General features: G+C 40.6%; 1 protein-coding gene across 4 annotated transcripts in view; it reads left to right on the forward strand.

Moving 5' to 3' along the window:
• The window catches only part of MAPRE2 (microtubule associated protein RP/EB family member 2), a 99,412-nt gene that overhangs the window by 60,039 nt on the left and 26,637 nt on the right, over positions 1–12,736 (forward strand). For 3 of the 4 annotated variants that reach the window (XM_032124787.1, XM_032124766.1, XM_032124777.1), the window contains one exon: positions 1,154–1,281. The exons of the other annotated variant lie outside the window; for it this stretch is intronic. In XM_032124787.1, coding sequence (XP_031980678.1) covers positions 1,161–1,281 — 121 coding nt within the window. In that variant the 5' untranslated portion in view covers positions 1,154–1,160. The remainder of the gene's footprint in view (positions 1–1,153; positions 1,282–12,736) is intronic. 4 annotated transcript variants of the gene reach the window in all.

Genomic DNA, 12,736 nt, shown 5'->3' on the forward strand with positions numbered 1-12,736 from the left:
CTTGAGTGTGCTCATCTTTCCTCTTTGCAACATCTTGCAACAGAAAGATGGGACTCGGGTAGGATAACAGGAAGCAAAGTTCAGTAGTACGTGTTCCTAGTCTATGTACCTAGGAACATGATAAAAGCTAGCATGAGTTACTGACTTCCAGGAAGGGACCTTTGCTAGCTAGAAGAATCTATCTGAGGTGATGTAGCTGTGAAAACTAGGGACAGAGTGCCATTTACCAAGGTCTCAGTGAAATGTTGTCTGAACAGTGCTTGAAACTGTCTGTTCAAAGAGGACTGCTGGCATGATCAGTCACTGAATGTCTTAACTTGATATAGGAGACTCACATTGATTTGTTTGATCTAGACTACCTGGGCATTGGAACAGACACTGAGTGCTGTCCCTAACGCATTAGGAAATCTGCTCTGGGGAAGAAAAAGCCATTAGGGCTGGAGGAAAATGCTGGCAGAAGAACAAATGGGTTTAAGCTGAGAAGAAATGCTCCTAATGTTTTAGGAGAATCAGGCTCCACGGCAGCTTTCCAGCTGGACAGTTGGGGGTGCAAATCTCAGTTACCTTCACGATAGAGGTTGGTAAATTGATAACAGAGATTATCTGATATTCACTCTGTGACTGTTAGGAACTGAATTAATGATCCAAAAGGGCTCTGTCCCAGTAAGAAATGAGTATTTCAGTAAGTAGAACAGCTACATCCTCATTTAGAAGTTATCTCAAATAAAATGTTGATTTAGGGAGCCTGATCATCCTGCAGTGGCAAAAAAATGACAGATGTCAGATCACTGTATTGGTGCAGCACAATGTAACAAAATCTTTGGTCTCTGATCCTGTCTATGTATCTTTAGGCTATGTCTGATGCTGGTTTTTTTTTCTACCTTATTGGCATGAAGCAGAGTACCATAGGTTTGTATGTTCTTTAAGGTCACAGTGACAGCCAGAGAAATATGTTCATAGATTCCAAGAGGACGTTGAGGAGGTTACGTATCATCAAAGAATAAAAATTAAGCCTCCTTTTTCAACAAATAAGAGAGGGTTGTGAGTGTTGCACCTTTTCTTTCCCTGTTTTGAGCATGAAGCATATATTCACTGTATTCAGAAAGCAATTATCAAAATGTCAAAAATATTTTTGTCTCTCTTTTTTTCCTAGTTGGGGAATGGCGGTCAACGTGTACTCTACCTCTATAACCCAGGAGACTATGAGCAGACATGACATCATTGCATGGGTTAATGATATATTAGCTTTAAACTACACAAAAGTTGAACAACTCTGTTCAGGTAAGAAAGCACAGTATGCTCTACAAATGTTTATTTTAAAACCACTTTAAAAGTCTGATTTGTTGAAAATAGATAACTTTTAACTTTGACATAAACCAGTTGCTCTGAAAGGAGAGACAAATGTATGTGCACAGGAAGCATTTTTGCGTTTGTGTTAATCACGGGAAGATAAGGTACCTTGGGAAAGCATAACAAAGGCAGAGGCGAATGGGACAAATGTAGCAGGAGATACATAGAAGTAATAAAAAGGTTGGCTAAGCAAGCAAAGAATACAGTGATAAGTTTTAGTGTTTTAAAGCCACTGGGGTGGTATCTTTTCAAATGGAGAGTAGACATAACTGAAAAAGAGACAAATAGAGAACCAGCACCCCAGATGAACAAAATTCTCCAGCTCCTTTTCCTTCCTAATGAGGTTTCTCAAATCCCTGCTGATGTTTACAGGAGAAAAGCACAGGTGTGACTGAAGAAAAAACATGGATTTGAGGAAACGAGCCTTTAGCTGCTGTGAGGGCTTCAGAACTTTGTCAAAATCTGCCTGTTTCTCTTTAAATCTAACTGAGTTATTGTTTTAAGTATATTTGGTAATGAGCCCTGAAGAAAGGGTATTAGTTGGAATATTTCAGACATTTTGGTTAATCAGAGTGGCAGCTAGAAGACAGGTGTTAAACAACAGGGTCTGTAACTAGATGATGGCTAGAAATGACACAGAAAAAGGCTGATGTTTCACTGTGAATATACATGCCCCTGGGGAATGATTTCTTTCTGATTTCCTGCTGTGATTTTTAAATGTGAAGATGTTTGTGGTGGAGGAGATCTAACTTAGATTGCTACTTCAACTAACGTGCTGGGAATATTTTATGAAGATACTATCTTATCTTATGAAGACAGTGCTCAAAGTACATGGAAGAGGAACCACATGACCAGATTTCAGCTGTTTCATGGTTCAGATGAAATGCATAAATGAGGTCTTATATTCATATATTTGATTTTACCTACTGTTCTGCGTAAATTTTCTGTCTTGGAGATATTCCCTGGAAGGTATAGATAATCCTTTGAGGTTGATAGTCTTGTAGCCTATTCTTCAGAATTTAAAAAAAAAAAAGTCTCAGCTGCAGAAGTAGGGTTGCATGTTTGCAGCCTTGCACAACTGTAAAATTGAGGTTGAAAAAGTGCAGGTTAGGGTGCATGTAAGCAAATGATATAAACTGAACAACTAAAGACATCAACCATGGGAAATAATCTCTTTAGCTGTTACCAAACTTTAACTTGAAATGTTGTCTTTAGCTGTTGTTATATTTATATGTCGGGAAGTTAGCCTAAGTATTTTATTTTGGAGTAAGTAAGGACAGTATTCACCCAGGGAGTAGCTATAGATAGATAGAGATAGATACATGTGTGCACACACTGAAGGAGATAGAAACATAGAAGAAAATAGACTTTTGCTCCCAAAATACCCCAAGTTTGCTATTGTTTGAAACAGGAAGCATAGTAGACAAGTTATTGACTTGTTCCTGTGTAGCTATTTAAGTGCTTATAAATAGTTGAAAGGAAGCTTTTAAAGTGAGTTCTCAATCAAGTTAAATGTGTGTGGGCTTACAAAAATAACCCACCCAAACAAAAAACCAACTAAGACATAAAAAACTTCACCAAAACCCTTTCTGAAAATAGAAGAGAAGTGATCTAAGAAAATATTGACTAAGCAGAATAAAATGAGTTAAAGTTATGTAAGAAGATCAGATAGAGAGACTTCAGCTGGGTGGGGCAAGGAGGGGAAAAGCATGGGAGCTGTCACAAATCCACTGTCCCATTTCATCACACAGCTTCTTACACAACTTTTTCTGTGACCTACAGTGAGGTTTTTGGGACACGCCACAAGGGAAGAACTGAAAAAGGCTTGTCTCATTACAGCTCTTACTCCATTCTGTATAAAATTAAATCTTTTCTTCCTTTAGAATTTCCTGGATTGTGTTAATTGTTATTGTTACCTGATGCTTCTACATTCTTGTCTTTACGGGTGAAAGCTGTTAATTTGAATTTCCCCACTTGGTTTGGTAGTCTTGATGCTTACACATTGCTGCTTTTACATTCATATGCATTGCAATCCAGAAGGGGCTGTAGTAGTTCCTTATCTAAAGAAGCATTCTAGCATGGTACTTCCTGTGTTAGTGTTACGCAGGACTTTACTCTCTGAACTGATGAACCAAAACACTGAGAGATTATTGCAGACACTAGAGCACAGTAATCTTAGTCTTAATAGGTCCTTCCCATTTGGGACTGTGCAGTGCATTTCTCATGTGCAAGGCATCCGTGTGTAGCGATTGAAGACAGATGGACAAGCAGCTTTGGGAATCTTTCTGCATTTCATATAGTACCCTGTGTAAATGCAAAGCAATTTATTTCATGTACATGTATTTTATTTAGCCTATTTCTAGCGTAGCTTTCAAGAGAGAAACTAAGGGAACAGTAGAACAAATGACGAGCCAGCTAGCAGGCAGAGCACCAGGAAGCATGGTATGGACTGCAGTTTGAGAACAGCCAGCCTAACTCATTCATTCTGGCATTCTTTGGCGGATGTTCCTTGAACCATTGGCAGCTTTCATGCAGATTAATGTTCGTTTCCATAAAATACAAGCATTTCTCCGGGACTTCAAAGGGAAGGAATATGTGGGAAACTCTTTACAGCTATGAAGCATTTCACAGCATTAACAGGGATCTGCAGAGCTGCTGTAACTGAAGTTTTATAACCTACTGTAAAATTGTATGGACATTTTCTTCTTTTTTAAAAAAAGCATTAAGATTAGTCATGCTGTTTTATGACTATTCAGTTCTTGTTCATTTTTGTTAATAAAGAGCTATCAAAATGCCAGAAAAAGCTAAGTGCCGGGCCAAAAAAGTGGGAGAGGGAAAGTGGGGGGGATGCTATATCTGAATTAAAAGCTTGAAGGAGTTACTTTTAGGAGGTAGGAGCAACCTAGATATGGCATGTGCTTCTGTTCAGCACCTGGCTGTGAGACCTCATGGGTGCTCACATTCTGCAGCCAACCTAGCAATAATTTTTGACATTCACTGCTTAAGCAAGAAGGAATAATGTGACATTCTGCCTTTACTGAAGGCTTTATTCAGAGCATATCTGAAGCTTAATGTGACAGTAGTTACAACGACAGAAAAAGCAATCAGACCTTCTTTTCCTCATTGCTGGGGAGAAGTAGCTTTGGTGATACACAGGCTGTAGCAATACCAGCCTGTTTCTCAATTTCCACTTACAGGAACAGAGCTGCTAGGATGAGGAGCAGCAAAGGAAGAGGCTGGCTTAGTCATAAAGTATTTGTATTCTTTGGGAGTCTTAGATGTGGTTTTTGTCTCTGCTAAGTAGGCCGAGCAAAGTGCAGTGTCCCCTGAGCTTTCTGAATGCCTGCTGTGGTAGTGATGTGCCAAGAAAGCCAGGTTATGGATGGGTGCAGCCCTAGAGAGTCTAAATTTAGTCTGCAGCTCCACTGGTAATTTAGTTTTGACAACTAAACAGGGAAAATCTCTCCAGGCATCTCAAAGCAATACAATTCTCTTTGCTTTAGACACGTCATATTGTCAGTTTTTGGATTCTGGGTTTGATTTCCTGCAAAGTTGTTTAACCTGAGCATGAAATCTATAAACCATGGTTTTAATAGAAGGCATAGTGCATTCCCTTTAGATTGGCATTAGAGAGGGCATTTAATTTGATACATCAATGAATTATAATAGAGAATATATAATGGAGAAGTTGTAATGTCATAGGATCCCATCTGCAAAACACATAGGTTTGGGGGATAGGAGTTTCATATGAAGTATGACACTAGTTGTTTCCTAGGAGTCATGCTATTTTTTTTAAGGAATACATGGTGGCTTCTTAGAAAGAATTCTGACTAAGCAGCTTGTAACTGAATTTTCTTTACTAAGGCTGTTTTTCATCTCTAAGGAATACCAAGTATATGTGTTACAGGGCTTTTCATGACTGTTAGAGTGTTACATGAGAGTATATTCAAAATAAGAGTCAGGCAGGAGCTAGAGGGCTTGCATATGAATTAAAAAGAAACAACACAATGTGTACAAGCTATATAATGTCAAGGAAATGGTAAATGGATAGAAAGGCAAATGTGGCCTGGAGCAAGGTACAATTTTTGTCTTAGCTATACTTCTGTGATCCTATGAGATTAAGGAGATACAGAATCTCCCCACTCCGTGCATTTGAAAATTCTCAGTAGAATTATAAACTTGCAAATTGTCTGGCCCCCAGTGCATACAGACCTTCTGTCTTTGAGGATTTGTATGCAAGGATCAAGGATTGAATGCAGGGTTGTTTTTTTCCTTGCTTTTAATAAATGGCTGTATTATAAAGAAAGCATGTGGTTTGGCATTTTCAAATTTTAGACTGTGATGCTTTCTCTGCAGATGCCCTGGGTGCTGCCCCAGGGAGTTTCTCATGTGGTGACTGCTGTCGCTGGTACCATATCTCAGTTGGTGTTCGTCCTGTGGAAATATGTAGTCCCTTTATATATACTTTTTGTTGGCACTCTGCCACCCTGGTGTCATAGGAAAGCAGGCAGTGTGACAGTAGGGCAGATGTCATTCTTTCTTTGACTGTGTTGCCTCTCTGGCTTGGGATTTGGGGGAGAGCTTCACTGCAGCATCTGTGGGCTGTTGTGCCTTGCAACTGGTGCTGTGTGAGGGAGGAGGGTCGTTCCTGGCTTGTGGAGGGTGTCCATGGTGTTCTGCTTCCAGGGACTGGGTACTGCACGCCAGCCCCTCGGCAGGGCAGTGCCTGTTTTCAAGGCAGCCATCGTGTCTACAGCCCCTCAGCCTCTGGGCAGCAGCTGGGAGCGCGTGCCAAGCATGCTGCCTCCTGAGCAGTGCTCCATGGGAGCCGGCTCCTCTTCTCTCCACCATATGAGAGGCACGATTGAGGGGGGCTGGAGAAGAAGGGTATTGGCCGGACAGAGAAATGGTGAGCAGGACTATTTTTTTTGAAAGTCAGTCGTGTAAATATACACACAAACGCGGTTTGTTCTGTGGGTTAGCTGCATAGGATTTGTGTTTTCATGTCTCAGAAGGTGTATTTTGCTCAATGCCTATATTAACCCATAACCTCCTACGTGCAGATTACTATAATCTGCATTACAGGACCCTGTTGCCAGCGCTCCTCTACATCCCAGCGTGCCTGAGAAGCCAAAGCGTGTTTCCACGTTGGTGGTTTTGGTTTGTTCCCCATTTGCAGCCTTGCAAAGGCTGGGTCTCTAGCGCAACTTGGGAACATGATTAAAACATGGCTTGATCCCATTTGCACTCTGTAACCGAGGCATGTTTCAAGGAACTGGCATGTTGTCCTGAGGTCATGCAACACAGAGTATACTCAGTGTCAATGACTCTCTAATGTCTTCCATATGATATTTAGGATTAGAGGGATACAATGAATGTTAATGATTGAATTTAAATCATTTCCAAAACTTTCTGGGGAAGCTTGCAAAGCAGTATCGTGAGATTCCCAGCCAATAATTTATTTTTTTTAAATGTCACTCATTAAAAATTCAGGAGGAATAGAACTTGAACAAGTTTTTGCTTTTAAAAAATAATTATTTAATTACTCAATAGCACTCATTTGCAGTCAGTTGCTTGATTTCCCCCTGGTTTAAAGAGCTTGTTAGATTTTGTGTGGTACTTTTTTTAGGCATGATGAGTTACGCAGCTATTTTAACTTAAATGGGAACTGTGTTTTCTGAAATTGTTCTGATCTTCCTGTTTAAAAATTAACGAATTCCAAAATAAATTATTGCCAAAAATTTAAGTGTTAAAAACTCTGCTGTGTATAATTTATGAGCAGCTTAATGATTTACATATTTAAGAAAAAGAGAAAACAAGTGAACACAGGGGAAACCTACCTCCAATATCCATTATTTAAGATGGTATGGGGATACTGTGGATTACATCACACGCATGCCCTACCTCTGTGGAACAGGACTTTTGGAAGCAGATGTCCTTTAGGTGCACGTTATCTCAGGGGCTGTTGGTAAGGCTGGTAGGAGGTACACAGTTCTTGTAGGCTGTGTCCTGTGGGGACAGCACTGCTTTTGCGAGCTCCTATCTGTATGCAGGCACTCACCCTGCCCTCTTCGAGGCAGCTGTGCTCATGCAACTGTGAGCAAGAGGGCAGGGCTGCGCTCTAATCTGCGTCGGTTCTAGGGCTTGTTAAGTGGCCTCCTAGGACTGTTGCTGGGAAGGGTGAAGCTAGGCCAGGGTGGCTTCAGTGATGCACAGCCCCATAAAAGCTTGCTTCTCTACAACTAAGTAGGTGGTAAATTGATGTGTTCTTGAACACTCACTGGGAAATGGGCTGAAACTTCTTAAATAAGAGTGAAGGCACAGGGAGTGTGTGTGTGTTAACTGGAGAAATAGAATGGTGTTGACCTATATACTAGGTCATATAGGTGCTGCTGGAAAGGAAGAGGAATTTGAAGACCGTGGTCTCTCCAGTGGATCACTCAATATAAAGTGTTCTGTTTCTTAAACATGTGGCTGTATGTAACACAGCATTATGCTCACAGACAGGGAATCATAGAATGATTTATGTTGGAAAAAACTTTAAAGATCATGGAGTCCAACTGCCAAGTCCACCACTAAACCATGTGACTAAGAGCCACATCTACACGACTTTTAAATACATCCAAGGGATGGTGACTCTGCCGCTTCCCTGGGGAGCCTGTTCCAGTGCTTGACAACCCTTTCTGTGAAGAAATTTTTTTTAATACCCAATCTAAACCTCCGCTGGCACATCTTGAGGCTGTTTGCTTTTGTTCTATGGCTTGTTGCTTGGGAGAAGAAACTGGCCCCCACCTGGCTACAGCCTCCTTTCAGGTAGTTATAGATAGTGAGAAGGTTCCCCCGCAAGCCTAATTTTCTCCAGGCTAAATAACCCCAGCTCCAGCAGCTGCTTCTCCTAAGACTTGTTCTCCAGACCCTTCACCAGCTTCATTGCCCAGTTTTTAAAAAAACCTTTGAGTGGCATAACAGAACACCCATATTTGAAATCTAAATGAAAATCTATACTCTGGTATCCAAGTTGAAGACCTACTGCTGTGTGCTTACCTAAACATCACTGCCAAGGAAGCAGTCCTAGAAAGCCTGAGGTAAAAGACCAGCCCTAAGTGCTGCTATACTGTAAACAATGATTGCTGGCGCTTGTGGGTTTTTCTCTCCCTTTCTTATCAAAACTATTAAGTCACACGTGCTCCTTGCGAGTCACTGCTCTTTTTTCATTGTTGTTGTCGTCCCAGCAACAGAAATACGGGGTGTGTGCAGCCTTCCATCAGCGTTAGCAACCATAGTGAACTGAGGTACTGATGACTAATTCATACACAAATCATCCTGTATTTCCCAAATGCATGATCAGGTGGTTGCAGCTTTGGAGAGAATGAATAGTTTGAAGGAGTTTGTATCCAACATGACTGGATATGTGTTTTTGTATTATCTGAAAAATACTTCATTAAAGCAAACAAACTAATTTTGTTACAGAAAAAGGCAGTCAGCCCTTTTCCCAAATGGAATTTTTCAAAAACTGAGTGTGTGAAAATCTGGTTAAAAATCTGGGACTGGTTAAAAGGTTTAAACTTGATTTGTATGCAATTTTAGAACAAAATTAATACTAAACGTGTATACCAAATTTCTAGTGTAGAACTTGGCTCTATTTGCTGTGGTTTGGGTTTCAGAATTAAAAGAAATCAGCCCCACTCCTGCCCCAGAAAGGCCCTATCTTTTCATGGGTCCTTTGTTTTCCATATTGGCTGGTGTGGTTTTATATGGTTTTCTGGGATCTTGCTCCCACACACTGCAGGGATTCAGGGAGGAGCCACGAGGGAGTCTTTTGACATTAGATGTCGAGGATTGACTTAATTTGTGTCGGGCACACTCATATTGGCAGTACCTGAGCTTATAGTGTTTCTACTAAATATTTTATTAGCATAATAAATTCTAACTATAGTATATTAAAAGCAGTTAGTTTGCAGATAAAGTTTTCCTTTTAATTTAAATATATAAACATCAATGCTAAATAAAACCAAGGGTCTAATCTTGGTTTCAGATCTCTAGTCTGAAATCCAGGAAGTTGACTGAGTGGTAAAAACTTGTTGCAAACAGGATTCTCTTGTCTTCATTGTTGCCTCCTTTAATTTCCTTTTGATTTAAATAGTCAGGAGCAGAAGTATTTCTGATAATCAAGAAAATACTTCTTTGCATTTGTGGATTCATCAGCCTCCAGATGGTGAAGGAGAGGAGAAGAACTGAAAATCTCTAATGATGCGGAGTGCATATGTTTCACAGCAGACTAAGTCAGCATGGACAGTGTCAGAAAGAAACATAGAAGCAGGGAAGGAAGCATACAGGACAAAAGCTAAAATTAGTTCAGCATTGCTTACTGCAAGGGGCTAGTGAAAGATTATCTTCAACTCTGAAAATTCTGTAAGACATTCAGCTTTTATAGATTTGGTAGTAATTTTCAGCTTTACCACTGCATGTGGCAAAATTCTTGAATTGTAACAGCTTTAAATAACCACCTTTTCAATTCTGAGTTTGTTCGTTTGTATCTGAATCCTGCCCTGGCATCCCTTCCCCTCCCGTGGCAGCTGCTTGCCCAGCCTGGTGGATGCAATGCCCTCCCTCCACTTGCTGCCTGCCCTGCCCCAAGCCTGGGATGCCCAGGAAACACCTGCAAAGCCCTCATGCTGCTGGGCTCTTTCTGCTCACTGATGGGGCTAAAAATAGCAACTCCTGGGGGTGATTTCGGCACAGCCACGTTTGCAGGCTTGTTTCAGAGCCAGGCCTGTGAGTATCTTCTGTAGCTAATGGCTGCATCAATAGCCTAGATCAAAACACAGGAGGACTTTTAGCCAGCGATTCTAAATTGCTTGTTAGCTAATAAAGGATTAGAGGTTTTTAGCATTGATCCCTCTTCTGCAGTGCCACCAGCTGTACTTTTCATCTTTCATTTGAGTAGATGTCAAATTATTTCTTCTTGTGTGTGTATGTGCATGTTTACGCATATAAAAGTTTTTTGGTCAGAGAGATAGATTTATTGTAAGAGCTATTCTGGTAGTGTGTTTTCAACTTCTCTGTACACATTTGATAAGATATAGGTTTGGGGGTCTTTCGGGTTGGGTTTTGGAGGGGGAGGATTGTTGGGGTTTCTTTTAATTTTTTTTCCCTCCAGAAAATGTAGGGAAGTTTTCTAATACCGAATAAAATACAGTAGCATAAAAATTCTTTTGTTTGTGTAAATTAGGCAAGAGGTATGTCACAAGCCGTAATGTCTTTATCCCTACTGTCGTGTTCTTTGTATTCCATTAAAAAGATTCCTTTCTCATGCCCCTACATTGAGACATCAATTGTTCAGTACATTGCAGAGGCCTAAAGTGCTGTCCCATGTGCAGAGGGCCACATGGATATGCTGCAGCTGGAAGATAAAGGCACTGCAGTCTCACATCACTTAAGTAGGGCTCTTCTTTCTGCTGCCTCCAGGAAATCTCAGCCATGGGCAGCATAGACAATAGTGTCCTCATTCTGTTGCACTGGTGTTTCCCATTTAAATGTAATCTGACAGCTACAAGCTTTAGGGGGTAAAATTTTGAATTATAAATAAACGTCTGTATAATATTAAATACGTACATAACCTCAATGTCCAAAATCAGGCAGTCTCAGTTGACTGTAATGATATTTTTACTTTCTCCTGTTCCTGTGGTAGGCAGGTCTCTGGCTGTTCGGAGTCGGGAGGAATTTCCTCTCTTTGTAGTTCAGTGTTTAGTTCAGTCCATGTTTGTGCGTTGCCTCTGCTCTTCAGGAAGGAGTATTTTAATGAACTGTATTTGCCAGTGTAATAAAATCCTCCTGTTGGGGAGACGGCCCAGCAGCCGCTCCAGTGTTGTGTCAGAGAACAGGTCCGTGCTGCCATGTGGATGCAGTCCAGTGTTTTCTGCCCTCGAGTGTTGTGCAGACCCAGGACCACCTCCTGGCTGGCAAAGGCACAGAAACAACTGCCAGCAGTCCGGGGAGAAACACACGGAAATACCCTAACTGGAGAGAGACTATCTAAAGGCATGCAGAAGCAATTTGCATTACCAGCAGAAGAAGAAAAATCTCATGTGAACACTTTGGGCTTCTAGTTTTCTAAAAGGATCTAGATGAAAGGTTGTGCAATGCATTTTTAGAGCCTCCAGGCAATTACTTAGATATCAGAGTACAGCTTAGAATTGGGGTATGGGGAGGATGAAAGGACAGAGTTAGGAACAAATTCAATTTATAACATTAAATGATTGCATAAAAATCTTTTTGCATTAAATTAAACAGTAATAAGTGTACTCAACCTATGCATTATCTGTATCCATGCTTTTAACTGCAATGTAATTTTTCCATTGCCATGTATTTACAAGTTCTCTTGCTAAGGATGTGTTTTGAATAAATAATTGTGTTTATAAAGTTTTCTGTAAGACAATGCAAATTTGTCATCTGATGCTTGTAACTTGCCAGAAGGCTCCTTTTCTTTTAGGGAATATTTTACTTTGATTCCTAATCATATCAAGACCATTGCAAACAGCTAATCACAAGGTGTCCTTGGAAAATGAGATTTTATGTTAACCATTTTCTGCACAAAGCTAGGCAATGTGAACAGACTGGTTTTTTAAATGGCAGTGGTTTTCAGCACTAAAGCTGGATCTTGGTAAGTCCCTCAGTAAAGTTTGTGTTGGTATTTTAGACAGCATTTTTGGACCCTACTCTTAAACTCTGCTTCTCTTTGGGAAGTTACAATTTCGGTAACCCTTCGTATGATGGCTGACTGGATACAGAGAATGAGAACTGTCTCATGCATAAAATTGGTCCTGTCAAAACATATGCATACCCATGGAGAAAAATGACTTAAAGTTCAAGTTATTGTTGACTCTCCTGTAAAACTGGGCAAGCCAGGTGTCTGCTTTGTTAATTTGGTTTCTCTGTGAACACTCAGAAATATTTGTGATTAAAAAATCGTTGTTGATACTTGGCTGAACTGTTAGGTGAGATCTGGACACTTCTTTGTCAAAACTGATCTGCACAAAAAGCACAACAGTCTTTTTTGTGGAAGTGAAATTGAACTTGTCAGGGGTAATCGGGCAATCACTTCCCTGCCCTGATGCTCAAGCACAGGGGCTGCACCCTCCACAGCCCTCTGTGGACCTCACTGAATCTTTGCCGAGTATAGAGCATTTTATAGAAAACTCATCTGAAGAAGAAAGAAAATTGCTTTTCCTCTGATTTCCTCAAACATTTTCATCCTTTATTTCTAAACACTTGATTGTGTCAACAGTAAAGGCTTTGCAAATGTCAATGGCATGATGCTGTAGGAGGAAGCTCCCTGCATACAAGAAATGCTGTCTCTATTAGCTCTCCTCAGGATGCTGGTTAG

The sequence above is a fragment of the Corvus moneduloides genome, chromosome 1 (genome assembly GCF_009650955.1).
Source record: "Corvus moneduloides isolate bCorMon1 chromosome 1, bCorMon1.pri, whole genome shotgun sequence".
Taxonomy (NCBI): Eukaryota; Metazoa; Chordata; class Aves; order Passeriformes; family Corvidae; genus Corvus; species Corvus moneduloides.